Below are 23,684 nucleotides of genomic sequence, written 5' to 3' on the forward strand. Positions count from 1 at the left end.
TGACCATGGGATATTTCCAAGTGTGTTAGCTAAGGAACAGACTTAAAAACATGAAAAACAGAACTAGTTCATTTTAAACTGTTTGTAGTTGTCCAAACTCATTCCTCATTTTCCTAAGTATTCCTAGAATCCTAATGTTTCATTGCTATGAGTTTATAAGCGCATTTCATAACTTTCAGAGGTCAGAGCGAAGTTTTGCAGTGATGCTGACAAACATTAGTAAGCTAACGGTGCACTTCTTGGTTTTGGAGAAAAATTACGCTTTATACTTTATACGTACAGGCAGCACGCAACGGTCTCATTATGACCTCAAGAGCTGCTTTTACTATCTGTATTGTGGCAAATTTTACTCAATTATATGGACATACGTTGGGTCCAGCCACTTTAAGAAATAATTTAGCTAATATTTAGATGCCAACATAACTTTAAAATGAAACTTAAGGTTAATTTTACACTTACACAAAGACGATTAGCATTTAGCGTTGTTTATTTCTTCAAATCCGATAAGGAACCCCAACCTAAAACCCATTACGGATCCGTCTGCCCATGAAATAATCTGCAACCTCTAGGCCAAATCGTCCAAACCCAATACAAGCAACAAACCAATATGAGTTTTTACTACATGTGCACTCTCTCAGTGGGTTCACAAATTATTCCAAATATTGCACTACAAACCAGTAACATTATCAGCAGCTCTGAGCTAGTCCTGACATTATCACCTACGCCTGTCGGAGTCCATTTCCAAAGTCTATTCATCACATTTGATTAGGTGGGCCGTCCTTCCCCATACCCAGTCAATGTATCATACCTAATAAAACAGTATAGACAGTAGATTTGTAGCACGGCTCTGCTCATAACTCCACACGCTGAAGGATTTGCAGCTGAATTTCGACTCACTACATCTCCTGCACTGAACCCTATCCAGATACAGCCTCCTCTATGTCCTCCTTAGTGTATTGGCAGCATGCTACGTATATAATTAGTCAGCTGTAGTTAATGTACAAAATATGTCTTCTTAATTGTCCCCTTAGAGACTCGCGAACTCACACTATACCAAAGCTCCATCTGCCGGTTGCTATTTCTGCTCTGCATACAACAAGACAAGCGTGTGATATCTCAGCTGTTTTGCATTTTAAAACATACTGCCAAACTCCTGATGATGAATAATATTTACGTCTGGTATTATTTGGGCTGACACGATTGCAAGGTGAAGTGAGAAAGGAGCAATCAATGTGGTTCAGCGCTTGCGTAAAACAAACCAGATGCCCGTCTCGTGGTACTATGTCGTGAGAAGACAGTTAATTCTTGCTAATTACATTTGATTGGAAAAAACCCTGTCGAGCATCCAATTAAGACAAGGACTTGGGAAATAGCTTTTAGCCTCCCACCGAGTAGCATGTGGGAGTGGGAGGAAGTGATTAATGCAGGGAATAAATAGTAGAGTTTAAGCTTAAAGAAGAATTAGCCCTGAGAGAATGGAGAAGGTAAAAGTCCACACTAAAAGACATAAAAAATAGGGTATGGGTGGGCAATATTGACATAAATTAATATCTGGATGTTTTATTATTACCTTTTTAATTAATATCAGATTATTTAATTATTTATTCATCAAATATCCAACAAAAATAATTACAACGTTCAAATGTTGCACAAAAAGTGACTTACCTTAAAAAATGCATTCTAACTGTGAGCGGAGCGCCACCTCCTTGTCTCCATGGAGATCAAATTTTATGCTATACTAGGAATCTCTGCGCTCAACTGCGCCTCACGAGACGATATTTTGTGGCCCGCAGGACAATATGAAAGTTTAATGCTAGTTGTGCTGTGTACTCCCGTGACAAATGATTCAACAAATAACGATGTATATACATAAAATCCACAAGAATTGGCATATTTCCTCATGTATGTTGAAAACAGCGATAACTTTTGAGAAGATTTTAACAAAATGGAATACCTGATGCGGCCCAGCTTCACCCAGACTCTAACTCGGTGTGGCCCCCAGATAATTTGAATTTGAGACCCCTGTGCTATACTGTGGAACATTTTACAGAAGCACCACCAGAAATGTTACATAGTGCACCTTGAATTTTATATCCTTGTTTGGAAGACTAATAAGTTTTAAGGTATCTGTTCTTCTGGCAGTTTTTTCGTATCATCCAGGGGTTTCAGAATGATGAATAATTAGGACTGTTCCCATAGCGATTAGCAATTCAATTCATGTATTTTTTGAATGGGAAAAAGTCCACACATTTTGCATTTCACAGGAAGCTGAAACTCATGAATAGACAATAAAGTATATGTGACATTTTAATTACCGGTACGTGTCTTCAAAATGACAAATGCAATATTGTCTTGTATAATGTATCATCCAACTCGATAATGTGGCCATGTAGTTTACACAGTTAGATTTACAGAAGTGAGTTATTTTTCGGAAAGCAGTTACCAAACAAAAGGGACCTGTAATGATAGACCCCACTGTGACAGCAAATGTTCCTATCGACAAACAGTTCATTAAATTCAAAGGGGAAAAACTAACCCACATCTGTTAAACTGAGGCTCCACAGCAGGTGAAAGGGAGGCCGTGTGGTGAGATCAGATCAATGCTTACAAGTTTCAACGAATACAGTCAACAGTCAACATCTGGGGATTGTGGGAGTTGGTTTGAGGTAGAAAATGGATGAATAAATAAAAGTGGTATAAAGCAGTAGCAGCAGCAGCAGCAGCAGTAGTTACTCTTAACACTCAACTGTTCAAAACTCTAATCTTTATTCCAAGCTAAATCAATAACATCTGCGCGGAAACAAGAAGATGGCGTACTCTCCGCCAGAAAACGTACACGCTGCACCTTTAAAAGACACATGATGCTTTTAAATACACAATGTTTTGGTACTTCAATGTTTTGAAATGTATGTCCATCATTTGTTTATGTGTTTTTTATGTTTTTATGGTCCACCTTAAGCTCACTTCCAGATCAGTCATTAGAGGTATAATACTCCCTACAAAGACACAGCCAGACTGTACTGCACAAGACTGGAATGAACAACACTATCAAGTCAGTATTTTTCATGTGTACATTTTCTTTGCACAACCGGGAAATTTTTGGTCATCTTTTGGTCATTTTTTTGGCTGTGTGATGAGGTTTAAGCTGTAAAAGGTTGAATTGATAACTTCTATGACTCATTAGAGAATTATTTCATTCTGCAATTCATGAGCTGTTTATCTTTTATATTACACTTCACAGGGTTTTAATACAGAGACTGCATAACAAGTGGGAGCAATATGTTATCGAATTACACTGTTATTAACCAGGAGAGTGCAGTCAAAGTGTAGTCAGTGTAATATTTAGTTTTAAATTGTTAACTGCTATGACAACAGTCCATTGGTGGTGATCAGGTAGTGGAGGGCACGTCATGGAGTTTGTATTTGTATAGATGGCTTGAAACTTGGGATTTGGCTACTGTTTTAATCTGTAATTGTGTAATTTAGTGATCTTATTCTTGAGGTGTATTTGTATAAATCTATAAATTTGCATCAACTTTATCTGTTTGTTTTGTAGTAGGCAAAGTGTAGTAAAATGTATTCCTTTGGTGTAACATTCTTAATAACCACTAAAGCATTTTCAAGTGTATTAATTAAAATTTCAAAATGTCAGCTTTTCGATTCTCCCTGGACTGTACTTGCATATATACAGCTCATGATTTTTAACAATATTTTAGATTTACAATAGTTTTTGTGGTTTAAATCTGCTCTTGGGTTATTGTGTGAGTGGCATAAATTTATTTCACTGTTATCGCTTATCATCTATATTTACTTCAACGCTATATCGAGCTTCAAAATTTGTTATCGTGACAGGGTTAAGTCCCGCACTGATGGTAAATAAACTTCTCCTGCATCAGAGCCCCAGCATCATGCCTCATTTATTTCACTCTAGCGCTACTACAGTTTATTGTACAATGTTTACCAGTGTGGTTTCTAACAGCAAATTGTAAAAAAAAATAACCTACCCTATGAGGTAATTTATGTATAGCTAGACCTGTGACTTTTAAGGCTAACCTGACTTGTTTTAAATGCATTGACTTTCTTAATATTGTCTGGTGGTGAGCTGCAGCAGAATCACTCAATTCTTCACATTTTCTCCCACGATAGCTCTCGAGCCTGCCTCCCTGGACCAGAGTGGCTGCGGGCCGCACCTGTCAGCTGCAGTAGTGGGAAAGCCAAGAGCCCGTTTGTTTGTCTGTGTCTCTTTCTTTTCGTCCTCTATCTATCTATCATCCTCTCTTCTCTCTCCATATCACCACCTCTCCACCTCCTTCCTTTGGCTCACTCACTCCATCCCAAAACTTCATACCCGTTTGTCGGTGCACCTGTGAACGGAAAACAGAGCTCTTTCTATGCCGTAGCTCTTTACGTCCCCCGGGCAACCTCTCCTCCATCACCGCGGGAACGGGAGAGATAAGCTACAACACTACACCTGTGCACAGCCAATTCCAGGCCAAATAATAGATTCAGCGGAGCTCGGAGTCAGGCAAATCAGGTTGACAGCTTTATCTCTGGCTCCCGATTTCAAAGCACGTTGCATAGCTCATTATCAAAACAGAAAAGCAATCACGAAAAAAAGGAAGAAGAGAGAAAGTGTTGACACCGCCACAATAGTCCTCACGAGGGATTACATTCTGAAAGCTCGTTTACAGATAGTGCAGGTGCGAGGAGAAATACGAAGCAACATGTATTTACTTCATGACAAAAGTGCTGGTGGGCATATTCGAGACGATTACAAATGTATTACGCGCCTATGGAGTCTCATAATATTAAGTATACAGTTTTGCAGTTGATATATCCCGTATCAACTGCAAAACTGAGAGAAAAATGTGTGTGGGAAAGATGTTGGAGAACAAAATTATTCTAGAAAAAGCAAGCGGAAGAAGTGTGTGGGAAGAGAGAGGTATTTTTACTTAGCCTCTCAATCAGATATGACCGCAACACTAAACATATTGGACTGACTAGACAAACAAATCAAACTAAAGGCAGAGAAAGACAATAGTGCCTGGGTACTGGTTTAACGTACAAGATATTAGCAAAAGGAATTGTTAAGAGCTGCTCAATATTTGCAAGTATTGTCCAGTGAGAATCGAAAAGCTGACATTTTGAAATTCTAATTAATACACTTGAAAATGCTTTAGTGGTTATTAGGAATATTACACCAAAGGAATACATTTTACTACACTTCACCTACTACAAAACAAACTGATAAAGTTGAGGCAAATTTATAGATTTATACAAATGCATATCAAGAATAAGATCGCAAAATTACACGATTACAGGTTCAAACAGCAGCCAAATCCCACGTTTCAAGCCATCTATACAAATACAATCTCCATGACGTGCCCTCCACTACCTGATCACCACCAATGGACTGTTGCCATAGCAGTTAACAATTAAAAACTAAATATTACAAAGACTACACTTTGACTGCACTCTCCTGGTTAATAACAGTGTAATTCGATAACATATTGCTCCCAATTGTTATGCAGTCTCTGTATTAAAACCCTGTGAAGTGTGATATAAAAGATAAACAAAGCGCAAACTGTAGGTGAGAAAGCCGGAATTTTGAAATCATGTATCCGACAGCGGGGCAAGCAGAGCGAGCAGCCGCAGAGAGAGGTGTCCACTGTGTAATTATAGATTTAGTAAACCCCAGGCTTAATCTGACTCCATCAACCTCTCGTTTGTTGAGTTAAGGGCTACTGATGCTAATGAGCTGCGATGAACTGCACCTCTGGACTGAACGAGTGGGTAAAACACTGGGGTAATTATAGCTGCATGAATTACAACCATTTAAAATCTCATCGGCGAGCGTAAACACGACGATTCCGCTATTGTTCTTGTTGTGGTGCACGGTGGCGGAGTGGGTAACAGTATTTCTGACATTTTGCAAAAAGGTGAGGTTCAGTTCTCAAGTTTGCAAGTTTTTGTTTTGTCTTTTTTTTGTTTTGTTTTTACAGTAAGTGAGCAATAGTGTTATAATGTAATCGTAATGAAATGCACATATGGAAAGCAGCAGTAGCTAAATCTGGTACAAATCATCTCTTCTTTTGTAAGATTAATGAATTTGTACATGGTTCCTGACAAATAAAGAATAAATAAAGAAACCTGGTGAATCAGAATTTAATTGAGAGCCTCTATAATCCAGATAACGCCCATGATTATAAATATAGTTGACTAGGTGACTATCCCACTTCATCGTAGCAGCTGTATTCTCAAGATTGCCATATCGTCCAAATTTCAAACCACGTTAAACTCATTGCTACTGATGGAATGATAAAGCACCTGGACCCAAAGAGGATTATGGGATTTGTGGATGACGCAAAACTTTCTAGTAACACTTCAAATCTACTTTTCTCTGTCATTATTTTTTCATAACAGATCATGTCAAGTTTTTCAAGCAGAAGAAAAATGCATAAATATTTCACGATGCTATTACCGACTGACAACTCCAGATCTCTGAAGTATGACTTTTCCAACAAATAAGACGTAGTAGTAGACAATAAAAATACTCTTAACAAAAGGAGAAACAGTCTATAAATTGTTGGCATCCTGGCTGCTGTATTTGCATGTCTGCTTGGATCTTTTAATGACTTCATTGCGAGTCTATAAGGCTGAACTATCAAACACTAAATCTTTAACAATAAATCCATTTTATGACCCAGAAAAACAACATTACAGCTATACACTTGCTCTTCTGCTAATTGGCCCAAGACTGGAAATGCATTTATTAGCACAATATAACGTAGGAATGCTCCAGTTTCAGAATCCAATCAAGGTCTTAACCCTCACTATTCATTACACTAATCGATGGAGAGCAAATCCGCCCAGTTTTATTACATTGGCTACGAAGTCTGTCCCTTCATAACGCTAAACATATCAAGCTGACTACACAAAGAGTTCAAAGTAATAGGCAGAGAGAGGCAATTAGCGGTAGCATACGGCAGAAATATCAACAGATGCTCAATTTATGCAAGTGTTGTCCAGAGAGAATTGAAAAGAAGTGTTGAAATTCTATTATCCTAAAGATTACAGTGGTATGAGTCATTACTTCCAATCAATACCCATCCTTGAAAATGCTTTGGTGGTTATTGAGAATACATTATAAAGGAATACATTATCAAGTGAGAAAAACAGTATAATATAAGTTGCGCATAAAAATAAGGTAGACTGCAAGTGCATGGTTTTCAAAACAAAACATGTTTCATTCATTTATTTGATTTAACTCAGCTAAAGGAAATAAAATCACTCAATGCAACCCAAATCAATACACGGCATGCATGTTATCCAAAGGCCTGTCCCAATAAATACTATATTGACTTATCATTTAGCGTGACCGATGGAACAATTATTTTTGGGGGTCAATATTTATGTATTGTATTTATTTTTTCTTTGCACTAGACCAGGGGCGTCAAACACATTTTCACCGAGGGCCACATCAGCAAAGAGGCTGCCCTCAAAGGGCCAGATGTAAAATACATGTAACTACTTTTTTAACTTGTTAATTAACCATTTCTGTATTTATTACTTATTCATGTTACAAATATTGCATAAGCATTTGCAAAATATGGCTCTCTAACTGTGTATTTCCTGATACAATGATATTTTAAGACCATCATACCTTTTAAGGTACATTTGGTTATTTTCAGCACTGTGATAAACTGTAAACTGTAGAAGGTTGCATTATGAACTTCTATGACTCATTATAGATACAAACTAACAACTTAAGTATTGAATTCTGCTATGTATTATTTGTAGTTCTTTTTTTTTTTTTTTTTTTTTTTTTTTTTACAAAATTGTACATTTAGAATCATTTTTGGGGATAATTCTGCTTTAGGGTTTGGTTTCAATATTATCATTTATCGTCTATATTTACTTCAGCAAGATATATAGATACATATATAGATAGTTATCAATAGATTTCATGTTATGTGACAAACTAGACGAGTCTTTTGAGTAACAAAATATATAAAAAGTAAATTTTTGATTAGAGAAAAGTAAACCTGGTAGAGAGATTATAACCCAGTGGGATCCAAAGCAATGCAAAATACAGCTTTCTGAATTCCACACAACTGCAATGATTCCAAGCTACAGATTACTTTTAAGAGCTGGCATAGCAGATTTTTTTTGCGTGTAAAGAGCATGCATAATAGCAACCAGACAATAAGAAAGAACTGTATGAATACCACAGCAAGTGTAAAAGAACTTTGAACTTGTTTTGGTTAAAAGTACAAGAAGTTCCACTCACCGAGTCCGGGCGGGTTCTCAGGGCAGGGGGGCAGAGGTTTGGGAGAAGGCGTCTGATTGGTCTCCGGCTGCGTGCTTATCCCGAGCTGCTCTCCGGTCGCTAAGTAACTGGCCATTGTCCCATTGGGCCTGGACAGATTGTAGTAGTAATAATGATGCCCGCTGCTGATATTATTCCTGGATCCGTTGCGTCCATTATTGAAGCGGCTAAAGAGGTCAAAGCGCTGCGAGTACACGTCAAAATACAGGATCATCATAATGAGGAAGTGGAGCAGGCATAGCAGCAGCACGCCTTTGCAGATGCGCTCCAGAGTCCGGCCCAACATCAGCCGGGTCATGGCCGAGGACAGGGACCCAGCCACGGTGACGCTGGACGGTTACGCTCAGGGGCATGTATTCATCCTGTTAGCCGTGTTAGCTAGCATGTTAGCAAGTCTCCGAAAGCAATTAGCAACACTCGGTTAGCTGGTGTCTTCAGATGACATGGGGTCACGAAGATATGGCGGCTTATGTGTAACCTTTTGCATGGCATAAGTAATTGGGTGTTAAATGTCGCTATCGATATCAATAAAGGGATAATAGCGGGACAAATCTGAAAAAAGGTGATTACCGTAGCTACACTGTGCTAGCTCGGTTGTTTTCAAGGAGCATTGGGTCTCAAAGGAAATACTAGTGTCCAATTTCGTTCCTGCATGACAAAAAGTTGTATCTATCAATTATTTCCAAAACTTTATGATTTCAAAATGTGAGGAAAAAGTTACAAGCTATGGCCAGCTAGTTAACAGGGCCATGGCTTGTATATGTTCAGAAAAAAACGGTAATCAATTTCAGTTGGTATTAGCACTTGCAGTAAAACGACGGTAAGATGTCACTGAGCAACTTTGAGCTGCAAATTCCTGCATGACAGAAGCAGCTGAATTTTCCGTCGAGCTATGGATACGCCCTCAAAGTAGTATTATTCCTACAAAATGACACCCCTCTGCAAGACATCGGTGGGGTATGTCCTAGGCTGAATCATATATCAGTCCTGTGTTATCCAAAGGCCAGTCCAATCAGTCTGAACCCCGAGCTCTGAACTCGCGGCAGTTCACGAGAGGTGCCAAACATTCATTATGGAGCAGCGGGAAAGGTCAGGCGCGCTGTCCGTCAAGATGGCTCCCGGTCACTTCTTGGTTGTAAAATATCAGGCACCTAATGGGAGACACACAACAGAGAATACATTTAATATGTCGATCAATCAATGCACTTGAAAAAAATGGCTTTATATAAAAATGGATTTCAGTATTCAATTTATGCAAACAAGAAAGACTGTGTGCCATTTAACAGTACGTATAGCCTAACCCCTATTTCAAACTGCTTTCTGTCCTGTCACAGCATATTTTGCAAAGAGGTTGGTGGTTCAGTTCTCAGGTCTGAACGTTTTTTGCTTTGTTTGTTTTTTTCTTTTTATTGTGAGCTGATGAAACTGAATTATCCTCATTGTAAAATATGAATGCACAGTTTAATTGTTGTGTTAAGTGTATTACTGATGAAAATTAGAAATCGACTGTATGTTATAATGTTGTGTCCTTATCAAAAACAGACCTGGAGTTGTGTTTTCTTTCATTCTCACATGTTCAACACACAAATCCTCCTTGTGATGTCATGTGGTCATACAGGAAGTGCTCCACTGTGTTTTTAAACTCCAGACACCCTGGAATTTCCCATCTCTACTGAACAAAAGGTAAAAGTAGATGCAGACAGACTAATAATGCAGGATTACTCAAACGTGTGAATGAGCAAAACACAACTCCAAGTATATTTTTGATGAGATAGCGACAGTCTAACAAGGCTTAAAGCTCACAAGAGTCAATTTTGTGTAATGTAGGACCTTTAACACAGTGGTCTTTTTGGCATGTATTTTAGATCCTGTATAGTCCAGATAATGATCACAATTATAAAATTACCATTACGATTATTTTAATTTAGCTGATTAGTTGCGATTATTCCAGTTAATCGCGTAGCAGCCGTATTCTCAAGGTCGCCATATTGTCCAAATTTCAGACCATGTTCTGCATTTTAGGCCCAAAAAACCTCCAAAAATGCAGAATGTGAAACAGATTGTATCTTAATTTAAAAGGTACATGTGTTAATGTTTAATGTTATGGCTTTTTACTTAAGGCACTGCAGGAATCGCTTGTAAATATAAATGTGCACATATTCCATTGTACCTAAGCAGTGATGTATTGCATTATTCTCGCTATAACGTGAAGCAGAATATCATCGATCTTGTGTGGCTTTTGAGAGCGCTGTGTGACCTTGCCTTATTATTGATATGCTCAGATGAAAACCAGCGGAATACGTTTAGAGGTTGGCTTTAGGTTAGAAAAACAAATATATGTGTGTGTGAGAAATTGAAAGAAACCGCGCTAACAACTAATGCAACCAAACAAATAAGAGAAGCTTGACTGGGGCATTTCCAAATTGACACGCCAAGTCAATTTTCCAGTCAAGTGGTTTAAAAGGCATTTATGATGGAAAGAGGGAATACACAATGAAGTGAGCATAGAAGGAAAGCAGGAAACAGAGGGCACTTAGAGTTTTCCCAATGGCCACACTCGCCTGAGGTTTATAGCTTTTTCGATCAATACAAGAAGAAGAAGAAGAAGAAGACGAGAATCAGGCGGTACAACAGCTTCAAGACAAACAAGTTTTGAGCAGATGCACCAAATATTAAATTGGAAAGTTGCTGATAGAATAAATATCTACTGTGAAGCAGCAAAATCTAACCGATGACTAAATGTGCTGATCATGGCCAACATATGACACTCATATATGAAAAAAGCACTAACTAACTAACTAAAAGAGAATAAAAAGTTAGCTAGGGCTAGGTAGTTAATTAAATTTTACGCAAATTAAGATCTAATCATTAAAATCAACAGTGTTGTGGTATTTTAATCATGAGGTTTTTGTTTTCTTTTTTATAAAGTTGAATTAAAAAGCCACATCCATCAATATGAGAGGATTTTTAAATGTATGTATTTTTTTACAACCATCAAAAAAATCCTCCTTTCCTTTAAATAAGCGATAGTAGCAAGTTTGAATGTTTGAATATCTGTCCATGTGCCATTTAGGACCTGGTTTGGTGCTGGTTCTGGTTTATTCCTGTCAGCCCTGGTTTATCCGGTAATACTCAGAAAACAGCATATTTTTTACTACTTGGTGGGAGTTTCGCAATTGCTGCATAAACAATAATTTTGCAGTTTGAGTTTCTCTGCCTCAGCCAGCTCCAGCTTAGTGAATGTGTGTGCTTGCAATCTTAAACATATGTTGAGTGACAGAGCTGCCCATTCAGATGCATTTGGGATGATAAATGTACTGTCTGTGGTAACTGACTCCAGACTGCCAAAACCATCACTCCTCTGGGACTAGTTCTTGGTTTCTGCTTTTAAAAGAGTGACCCAGAACATCACAGGCAACACGACTTACACCAAAATGGCACTGGTCAGGTGGATTTCACTGGTACAGAGGGTAACAGGTCTGACATGTAAAGCTTTGAAGGGAACTGTTAAACATGAAGTTGGAAAATCAGTGAATTGTGGTTTGAGCGGGTATCTGTTTCAAAAACACAGCTCAGGGGCCGTCAGACTGCCCCTAGTGGTCGACAGTTGTTACACAGCATAGCAATGAAGTACCAGAAACAGGGGAGCGTGTAATATTTCCAGGGCACTTATTTCAGTCTATAATTGTGAATTTATTATTTTAATTTAAAGATTTCAGTCTACAGTCAGTTCCTCTTACTGTTGTTTTAGTATGTTTTAGCCACAAGACATTTTATTCCACACATTTTAAAATGAAACTGAATATAAAGGCCCAGTGCTGGAAAACATAATGCTGATGTAATGCAGCCTACAGGAGGCTCTTCATTAAAATAATTACTTTTTAAAGGTGAAGGTTAACTGTTAAGGTATACTTAAGCATCCCCATAGGGAAATTTATTCTGAGTGTTGACCTATCCTCCCAAAGCTGCCAGGGCAATTCTGAGTCAGGACAAAGTAATGCCTTTTGGCCCTGGAGGTGGCACCGGGAGGAGTTTTACTGCAAAATGCTATTCAAATCATTTGTTATATTAGGAAAATGTGGACTGCACAAAATCTGCCACTAACTGCTTGAAATATGAAATTTACAAAAAAAACCTGGGTTTCAAGCAGGCCTATTATGCAAAATCATTTATTTCGGAGTTTTAACCATGTTATAGTTGTTTCTCCTTCTCATTTGTCCCACTGAAGTTGTTTTTGGAGCGATTTGTACATGAGCAATCTTTAATCACTTATTTTCAAAAGGGCATGTTGCAGATCAACCTATTTCCACCAGCGCTCTCTGCTCTGTACTTACTTGCTTCTCCAATTTTATTTTCTCAATCATTGATATGTCGGCAGCATCACGTAGTCATTTTGGTAAAAATTTGTTGTGATGGCGGTTAAGCCGACGTCAGCTCCCATTAAGCACCGCAGTTTTCTAACGTGGAAGCCAGCAGACTTGTTTCTTTTATTAAGTCATTTTAGATGAATAATGGAATGCAAAATGTGCAAATTATAACCTAATTATGCACATTCATTGACAATATGTCTTCATTAAACAGCAAATTAAATTTAAATTGGCAGAACATTATTCGAAGTAAACCATATCTACAAGAAAGACCTTTGTTATAAGTTAATTATTAGTTAAACATGTTTCCAATTAGGTCTATGTAGTTGTTGACTTTTATTTGTATTTGTCCTATTTAAACCCCATTTACCTTGAATACTTTGATGAGATTTTTATTCCACCGCTTCTGTTCTTGTACTTTGCTGTTGTGACACTAAAATTAGGCCTGTCAATATAATTACTATTTCAACCTAATGTTCAATGAAAGATGGACGAAAAATGTATTTTGCCACTCGATATTTACCATGTGTACCTTTTCTTTGCACTATAGGGTATTTATTTATTGCATAAAATTTGAGCTGCTTTATGTAAAAAAAGTGGCTAAAATTACTCACTAGACTCATTTTACACATTTAAAAGGGGTTTGCTGAGTTTATCCTGCTTTAGGATTGATCTCTCACTTTCAATATCATCATTTATTATAAAACTTTCTGTACTGCACTTGAAAATGTGTTATCGTGACAGGTCTAACAATTTCTCAAACAAATAAACATTCTCTTAAACTTATTTTACATATAATCTTTTTCCCTTTAGACCTTTCAGTGACTTCCTGGGTTAATTTCAGGCACAACTTTTTCAGACCATACTGATGCTATATTAAACACGCGCCTACCTCACGAGTCTCTCCAGATAAATATGAGCAGTTCAAAAGCCTACAGGTGTTAGATCCACCTGTGGAGCCTCTGTTTTATTTGCTGACATTTGGCACAATTTACTCTCCTCAAAACCACAAGCACTATCTGGGGGATTTAGTTTTGTTGTCTTCAAAAAGGTCAGTGGACCAAAACGCAGCAATAAAAAGGTGTAAGAGAAATTGCGGTTTTCTCTTTCCACTGCTGTTCCTCCTCGCCTCGCTGTTTTCAACTATTTTATCTGAGTGGCCCTCGCTCCAAAGATGTTAAGTGGTTTAGTTATTCCACAATATATAACAAAAACCGAAAATCGAGAGTAAAACTTTAGGTTTGAAATTTGACTTGATAGGAAGGACAACAGCATGTTTTTGAAATCTGTGCCTGCAAATATATGTGAATATGATTTTTTGTAAGGAATACAAAACAAATACTTCTATTTACTGCACAAGAAATACATTTACGCTAAAACCAAACTTAGTGAAATGTTTAAATGGAACCAACTGCTGCAATACTGCATTATATTAGACAAAATATCACACATTGGTGGATAGGGCTGTCAAAGGTATCAAAAATCAGATACTAATCAATACTATAAAAAGTACTGAAACTAGATACTCATCTGAGCAGATATTGATACTAAAAATGTCACATTCACAGGACAGAAATAAACCTTTCCTGAATAGCTTTAGAACGATCTTGAGCTGCATCAGAACAAGTACGGCATGGACTAGATCACTATGGAACCTACATGGACAACTGAGGGATTACACAGGTATAAAAGAAACTACACTTGAAACAAAATCATAACGGTTTTGTTTCTAAACATTTTTCTTTAATTTTTTCAGAGCATTTAGAACTAACCTTCCAACATTAATCTGATCAAATCCAGCACCGAGGAACGAACCCTCATTGTACAGTGGTACTTAGAGTCACATGGGTCAAATTCAGAAACCCAGCGGTGTTACCGTCGACATTTTAATATCAGAGATGTCCTGAGCATAAATGCCATTAAAGGAATAATAAGTCGTTTTCAAAGTCACAGTGCAGTATGTGATCTCCACAGACCTGACTAGTCCCGATTTCTTCCTGTGTGGTGATCTTAAAGAAAAGGTGTTTGTGCATAAACCTCAGACAATAAACGACTTAAAACATAATATCGAGGATCAAATAAGAGTCATAAGCCCAGAAATGCTTTCAAATGTTATGCAAAGTGTGTTGGATCGGGCTTTTCAGTGTGAAACCGAAAATGGTGGACACTTAAAAAACATATATATATATTTTTTTTTTAATTAGGTCATTTTTACTTCCCCTAGTTTAAGTAGTGATAAGTTCATGTGTAAGTGAACTATTACAGCCGTATATACTGCCAAAAATCTCGGAAGGTTCATTTTACCTGCTGCTAAAATTTGGTGGAGTATAACTTAAGAATTATAGGATTTTTAAAAGTGTAGAAGATTGAAGTGATAGATTCTATTGCCTATTTTTTTTATTATTATTTTTTTTTATTATTATCGTGATATCGGAATCGGATTGAATATCGAGTCTGTTCCTTAGTATCAAAATCCAGTTTGAAATGTTAGTATCGTGAGACTAGTGGTGGGGGAAATGCCAAGTATTTTATTTAGCTGACTAAAACAAATAAGTGTACAAGAATCAAGAGACTTATTTAAAGAATTGTAACTTCAGCTTTAATATTTTCCCCTGTACCTCACCTCTAACATAAAGGGAAGTTGTACGAGTAACAGGTTTAGTCAAATGAAGGCCTTTTCAGAGGTTTCAGCTTCCTGTTACATGCAACATTGTGATGCAACATTGTGAGGACTTTTCCCATTCAAAAGATATTTAGTTTTGACTTGTTAATCGCCATGGCAATAGTCGTAATTAGGGTTAGTCAATCTTGAGATTAGAGGGCTCATCTGAAGCCACGACAAGAGTCATAGAAACGCACTACTGTTGTGATGGTTGCAGAACTACACGAAAGACATATTGTGGAATGTACATTTCAAGGCTGTTCATAACTCCAGATAATCACATGAACTGTCCACATTAAACCACCCTGTGCCCTCGAGGACCTCTACAGAGATGTATGGCCCTTTGTAACAAGCTCTGTCCCTCTATTGACTTTCAAGGCAGTGGCTGGAAGAGCAGAGTGGCTACTTCACATGCCTCTGGAAGAAAAAGTCTCAACAAGAAAGAAACATGGTTGTCTTACAAACCACCGCTGTAGATGTCTGTTTGTTTACAAAATTGTTTCTAGCTGCAGTTTTAGTCCCTTCTTAACAATAACCTAATTAGTGTTTGCCATAGTGTTGCTGTTACATAGAATAATACTAATTTCACTGTAATACTTTTTCAAGCCAGATCTTTATAAAGCCTTTAAGCAAGTATCATAGCAAGAGCCAATCTGGAGCGAAGCTGTTGAAGTTAACGCCCTTTCTGCCTGCATCGCTGGTTTAGCAGGGGGCTGGCGCTTAGCAATCCTGTCAATCAAACCTGTTGCTAACGCTATTAGGAACGACCTCGGAGGAAGAAGACAGCTGATTTGTCTCTTATTAATGTTCATATCTTCACTTACGCACACAATTAATTAATACGAACATTTTAAGACTAAAATGATGAGCCTGACAGCAGCATTTACGCACGGAGAGACAACAGTTTTCTAATGTAAAATGAATTGGAGCCAGTGTCGATAGAGTTGGAAGCGGGCCCCATGCTCACTTCCTGTTCGGACAGTGGCGGCTAGCGGGTTAGCTATGTCTATTTATAGCTGGAACGTGGACCTGGATCAAAGAAAATAACTGAATCAAGAGCTGATATCACCAAAAACGCATATTGTCAGTCTTTTTTTATTTAATTGTCAGTTTCATGCCAAGTACAAAGGTCTGGAGTTACAGAATCAATCACTCCAGCGCTGTATGGAGAAGTGATTTTTGAAGCTGACCCACAATAGTCCCCAAATTCAAGGTATCGTCTTTTTTTTAAATCAGATCTGTAAAAGTATATTGGCAATTTGTTAGATTTCAAAGCCGAGATCTTTGTTCATCAGCCTGCACTATAATTGGATATTAATAATTCATTTGAAAAACGCATTAACCCATTTCATATCATTTTGCGTCTACATCATCATCATCTGCCTCCTAGTGCTCGGCGATTTGCATATTGATTTGAAATGAAGCAAACTTATTTACAAAGTGGCCTTCCCACTGAAACCCATTCATCCAGGCACTGACAAAATGCACAAAGGCATCGTGTGAATATTGTCTGACTAGAATAATTATTTTGAAAAGGACACAAGATGTTGTTCTTAAGAAAAACAAGGAGAAAGGACATTTCACATTTCAAAACGGTTCAAAAACAAAAACAGAAAGTTCAAAGTATTCATTAGCACAGTACACTAGACTTTATTTTCTGTCTGGGTTATTATTTGTGAAAAGTGCATCTCCTTTCTTAAAAATGGTAGATTTGAAAGGCAGTGTGTTTTCGTAACAGAATTTTAAACTAGCACTGTACACTATACCAAAAAACAGCCTTGCATATTTATTTGTCAAAGCATAAATCCGATCCCATTTCCCTCCTCTCCAAGCTTCTGGATCAGATCGGCTGTACTCTGAGCGGCGCTTTTGATGACGCCAAATAAGACTCACACTGTGTCGCCATGACAACCACCTGCTTTTTAGGACAAAGTCTTCAGCAGCACAAAGACACACACCTGCCCCTTAAACCTGAGTCACCAATGGGACCAGAGGATATGCATCTTCCACTGCCTGTTGGGGCCCTGTGAGCTACCGGCAAGAAAATACTGTAAACAAGTACCAAATGTTGTTGTTCAAGATTGCAATCGTAGAAAGGATTAAAATGCTTCAGGACATACTGTTGTGTAGCATTGTAACTGAGGTAACTGAAAATACATATCGTATTTTGTGAATATTGTACTTTTTCATCTGTGAATAAAGAAAAATCTTGAAAAATAAAATAAAAACTAGTTTATTAACAGATCATATAGTTAATGGGCAGTGGTGGAAGAAGTACTCAATTTTGTTTCTTAAGTAAAAATGCAGTTACCGGCACAAAAAAAAAATACTCAAGTTAAAGTATCACATGAACAAATCTACTTAAGTACTTTAAAACTGTACTTAAAGAGTAAAAAGTAAAAGAATTTCACACGGCTTTTTGAGGTTTAATAAAGCTTCAAATGTAGTGATTTTGATAAAGATTTGTGCTGAATTTTGCTCAAGAGAAACAACTGAATCGATAATTTTATTCTAGTTGTTTTGTTCTTACATTTTTATTTTTCAAAATTATAAATGTGTTAAAAGTAAACCCCTCAGCCTTTTCTGTAAATCTCAAAAAACTTTTACTTTTCAGTCCTGTTAAAAAATGTAGGGAAATGGAAAGTACAGAAAGTTTCTCTCAAATGTAGTGAAGTAAAAGTAAAAAGTATCCACTCTAAAATGTACTTAAGCAAAGTACAGATACCTAAAATTGTACTTAAGTTCAGTATTTTACTACTTTTACTTCATTATGTTCCACCACTGCTAATGGCAATGTCCTTTCTGATTAACAAAGTAAATAAAGTCGAAGTCAAACAAAGTAAATACTAATGAATCTCAGATCAGTGCATCCCCCTGCTGTGTCTTTAGGCAAGACACTTCACCCACTTTTCCCAGTGTGAATGTGCTGTGTGTGAATTATAGGTCGTGTTTATTATGGGCTGCTATGGTAAGTATATTTTTCCACTGGGGGGGTCATAAAATCCTGTAAACTCAATCGAATACTTATGCAAATTATAGTTGTTTTAGCATTTAACACTAGATAACAACAGTTGCCTATCACCAGCAGACAGGCAGGTAGGCAAATGTCCACAACATCTGTCCCTTCAAACTTTAATTGGCTGGCAGACGGCTGACCAGACTGCTAATTTGTGCAGCTACATAATTCAACAAGAAAAGGCCAATATAGCGACAGAGGAGATGATCGGCCTTGAAAATGAGAGCTTTTACTTTGAAAAGAAGTGTCAAAAATGAAAAATGGTTTTGCATATTTCATCGCTCGGACCACCTACAGCGTCTGTCGCATAATTAATTAAAGACTTTCACAACACTTTCAGTCTTCAGTGGAGGAGAAATGACTACTTTTGACTGAAGTTCAGACATGCTTCAAAAACCTTTTAAAAGATGGTCTATAGCCGCGCTGATGGTGAAAGTTCAAATACTGAAAGCAGAGGGGAGGTTTGTGGTTATACCGTTTAGATCTCAAAAAGTGTTTACATGCAACGTAAAGCCTCAAATATGAGATCAAAGAATTTCACAGCTGAGAGGGATAAAAATATGATTCCTGCGTCTGCATTCCCTGAACCAAATGTTTTCACTGTACATAAAAAACCTGTATACCTTACTGGAAGACAAAATGATTTTACCCACAAACAAATGCATACATTATTTTTCTAACAGATAAAGTTAATTTATTTTTGAAGGCTTTGTTGTTCCTCAAAATAATGGAGGAAGTCTGGGCATGTCATGACAAATTTTGAAGCACGATATATATGAAAATACTCTATGCCACTAATTGAGATTTAAATAATGCAAGTTAACCCTAATAAATCATTAAAAGACATGAGCTGCAACAAATAAATAGCAGAATGTACCAATAATTAGCCATAAAAAAAGACTTATTCACCCCTTAACAGCTCAAATCTTATCATATTACAACAAAAATACACAAAATTTCCCAGCAGGACAGTATCCGTTCACTATTTTTGTTCCTGTCCCATCAGGGAAATTGCCCCTAAACACTAGAAAAGATGGATATTGATTTCAGAATAAAATAAGTGACTGTTATTTGTTTAGTTTCAAAGTTCTATGCCTCTGTTAATACCATTCATGTCGAACCAAACATTGATTTGCAGCAGAAACATAACAAAGTGAGCGCTTGTTAAGGATCCGCAACCTTCTTATCTCCGAGGTGTTATTGCTTTGCTTGCATTAGAATGTTCCACACCACGGCATTAAACAGACACGTTTTTAAATTCTATCAGGCCAAGTGGGAGGTCAGATCTGTGCAGAGGCATGTTTTATAGAGCCTAAAAGTAGGTTGCAATCGGATAAAGTCAATATAGATGTGTTTAATGTCTGTGAAACGTTCCAGGAAACGCAATAATTTCTCCATGAAGTCAAATAGGTGGTGGGACCCCTAGAAGAGTTACATAGTGGATGTTTAAACTTTAACTTTAGCCAGACACCACAACTTGATTTTGGTCAGACAGGCACTAATCAGCTTTTCTAGTGAATTCCTTTGGTGTTTGGAAACAAATACTGAATCAAGTACCAGTAAATCCATCTGGTTTGATTTTTATTTTATTTCCCGATTCTCACTAAAGGTTAGAAAAATCTTCCTTGTATTTTTATGATCTATTACTTTTAGATTTGTGAATTTTACATGTTACGGTTGCTTCTGACAGAGCCTGCTGTGCACTGCACCAAGCCCATATTAAGGATTTATAATAGCACGCACCCAACCGGGTTCACACCTCATTTAGACCAAAGTTATAATGGATTTTCCCACTGAGTCGTATCAAAATGCCAACACGTTTTTAGTGCGAGAGAAGTCTATGTTATTTCAACCTATAGGCCACAGGAAGACAGGAAATAAAATGTAATAAAAACGTGCCAAGGCCAGAGTTCCAAGGGCGAATCAATATCAGGAAAACACAGACACAATGAAAGATACAATAAGATTATAGGCAACCTGTACTACATCAGAAGTATAATGAAAATCAATGCATACATGTTTGCAGACCACTAGCCTCTGTCATAATATCAGTTCTATTCAAAAATAGTCTCAAACTGAAATATCCAAATATCCAAATTTAGTGGTAAGAGGGAAGAAAAAAAACAAAAACACTCTGTTCCACCTTCTGATGTCATGTGGTAATACAGAAAGTGCTCCACTGCGTTTTTAAACTCCATACACCTTCACTAGAATCATTTGGATGATTTCTCTACTGAACAAAAAGTAAAAGGTAGCTGTTCACTTGAAAACTACCACTGCATGACATCACAAGGTGTAAAAGAGCATTTTGAGCTTGGGAGATGTAGGCAAACTAATAATCTGTTCGAATGAAACAAAACACAACTCCAGATATGTTTTTGATGCGGTAACAACATTATAACATGGAATAAAGCCACAATAAACCATTTTTGTGCAATATAGGACTTTTAAAATGTTATAAAAGTTGAAATTACATTACAATTTTACAATACACTTTTAATATACTATGATGGTGCGCTAAAAGAAGATTACATAAAGCTTTATTTTATATCCAGCTTTGCATCCATATCTAATCCTGCCAGAGAAGAGTAATCTTGCAATAAATGACCAAATCGCCAGGTAATGATTTCCCATTTTAAAGCACCATAATAATTATCTGTGGAAACCCCTTTTAAAAAGCGGACTCTGTTCCAGAACGGCACCCCGGGTCAGAAACCTGCATATCTAATAGTGATGGGTGCACTCAGGATTAATGTTATGAATATAAAGTGCTACATTTATACTGCTCCAGGCCATATACAGGATCTCTGGCCATTTGGCGTGAGGTCAGCATGAGAAATAAACCTATAATATGAGACTTTAAGCAGTGCATGATTCTGCTGCCAATTACATCATCATTGATCAGTTATAGTCAGGTCTAAAGCAGGAGGTTACTGTTTCCCTGTAGTCTGCAATGTCTGGCATGGCCTCTGTCTCTTCTCTGTAAAAGTTGGCTTGGTTCGCATAGTGTTGTTACGATAAAATTTCAAACTCAATTTCGACACTAAGGAGTAGACTTTATACTCAATACCAATTCCGATACCACAATAATGAAATAAAAACACTCTTTCTTGAGACAATAGAATGTCACTGTCAAGATCCCAGTTTGCCTCGTGTTTTGGCGCTGTTTTCCTCCTCCCTTCTGTGTCAGAGCCTGGAGCTGGGCGGAGACTCGGGCTCCTCCAGTGCACACCTGCAACTAATTGTCAAGCTGCACCTGGGGAGGACAAAGGGAGCCAGGACCTAACACTCAGTGCCAGATTGTCTGTGTATCTACAGTGGTACAGCTCTGCTTGGCTCAGTCTCATGTTTTTGCATTTTGCCAGTCATGTCTAAGTTGGATGTTTTTGCTCCTTGTCAGATCCCGCTCCCTGGACCCGTTCAGTTCCTCTGTCTCCGACCCAGCTCTCCACGACCGGTACGAACCTCACACTTTCCGGCCCAGCTCACTTCTACCGGTGCAGCTCACCTTGTCACTGACCCCCGCTGCCCACGATCTACTCCTGGACTACTGCAAACCACCCTGCTTTCATCTATCTGGTCAATTTACCTTCATTTGCACATTTAACACATTTAAAAACTGTAAAATAAGTCCTGTCTCTTTGGTCCCCCGTCAGTCGTTACAACAGTCACTTTCAAAATCGTAGAACTTTCTTTTATATCAACATGAGGCCTTATATCTGCGCAATCCCTCAGTCATCCAGATTCAGGTTCCATAGTGATCCATACTAGTCTCTCTGGTCTTATACTTGTTCTAATACAGCTTAAGATCATCCCAAAGCTATTCAGGAAAGGTTCATTTCTGTCCTGTGATTGTGACTTTTTTAGTATCGTTACTTCCTCAAATGAGTATCTAGTTTAGTATCTGGTTTACTTTTGACTGACGCCGCTATAGTTCACAGATGTTCTCCGGTGGATCCTCGGGTACTGATAGTACGGGATGGCAAATTTGAAGTACCTAATGCCTGGTTTCCACTGCACATTTATTCAGTCGAGATTTATAGGTGTTCAGATGATAATTGGGTTGGTTCACCACAATCATAATAGAACCAAAGTTCGAGGCGCCGTAAAGGTAAGTTTACCATATTGTAGCAGTTAGCTTGTGAAATGTATAAATGAAAAGGGAAATGCAGAGATAAAGTCCTGGTTCATGAGATTTTTCCGCTGTTAGTTTGATGGTGTACTTGTGTTTACTGTTCACATTGTTGGCAAAGATTGTGGTAGACGCAGTGAAGAGGAGGACTTACTCTGCATCGTGATTCCCAAATATCAGACACGCTTGATTTCAACCGCGGCTCGTCTTTTTCGTACAATGGTTCGAAGTTAATCTTTGTCTCTATCTCTCTGTGAGACCTACGACCATTCTGAAATTGGTTGCGCTCTGGAGTCCTGATTATTCGTGCTGCACTTGATGGTAGTGGGCTGACAGAGCTCCCCCATGGCCCTGTGTGCAGCTCAGGCCACTGCATCGCCCACAAAAACCACTCACCCACTGGGACACTCTGATGGTCCAGTGTTTTTAGACCACTCTCTCCAAGATCAGTGTTTGAAGACAGATTTGAAGATTAGGTCAATAGATGTACAGCTCCAGGGGCTTGCATGTCATATCCATCGAAACCAAAAAAAACACTGACAAAACTGTGTATATATAAAGACATAGCTAACCTGCTAGCTGCCGCAGGAAGTGAGCAAGGGCACGCTTCCGGCTCCATCAACTAAAATTCACTTTACATTAGAAAACTGTCGCCTCTCTCTGCAACTTCTGTTGTCAAGACTTGTCATTTTGGTCTTCAAATGTTCGTATTGACCAGCTCTACATGATCCTGGTATGTTTAATTCACTATTTTGTCCATAAATCAAGAGATGAACATTAATAACAGACAAATCAAACAACAGCCTGCTCCGGATTGGCGCTTTAGTCGCGGTTTAGTTTAGATAGTCGCGGTTGGAATTCCTAATATGGAATTTGGCTCCAAACTTGTCCCTATAATCGCTAGCCTCGATGAGCTTAATTTGACTGAAACCAGAGACGTCACACTCCCTTAGTCCACTTCTTTATACAGTCTATGCATGAAGCAAAATGGAAGAGCAAAACCCAAACAAGATCAACCAATCATACATACAAATTGTAAAGGTGCAAAATTGTGGGTCAGTTAAAGTCAATGACACAGTTTACACAGTTTTATGAGCTGTACTGTCAAGGCAAAACATACTTGACTATATATGGTCTAACAAAAAACATGGAGACACAAGTCAAATGCCTACTCCAGG

At 37.9% G+C, this 23,684-nt stretch overlaps 1 protein-coding gene across 1 annotated transcript in view; it reads right to left on the minus strand.

Moving 5' to 3' along the window:
- The window catches only part of b4galt2 (UDP-Gal:betaGlcNAc beta 1,4- galactosyltransferase, polypeptide 2), a 200,804-nt gene that overhangs the window by 151,087 nt on the left and 26,033 nt on the right, over positions 1 to 23,684 (minus strand). Inside the window, exon 2 of the mRNA XM_033982609.2 lies at positions 8,291 to 9,480. Within this exon, the coding sequence (XP_033838500.2) occupies positions 8,291 to 8,627 (337 nt within the window). The 5' untranslated portion in view covers positions 8,628 to 9,480. The remainder of the gene's footprint in view (positions 1 to 8,290; positions 9,481 to 23,684) is intronic.

The sequence above is a fragment of the Periophthalmus magnuspinnatus genome, chromosome 17, assembly GCF_009829125.3.
Source record: "Periophthalmus magnuspinnatus isolate fPerMag1 chromosome 17, fPerMag1.2.pri, whole genome shotgun sequence".
Classification (NCBI taxonomy): Eukaryota; Metazoa; Chordata; class Actinopteri; order Gobiiformes; family Gobiidae; genus Periophthalmus; species Periophthalmus magnuspinnatus.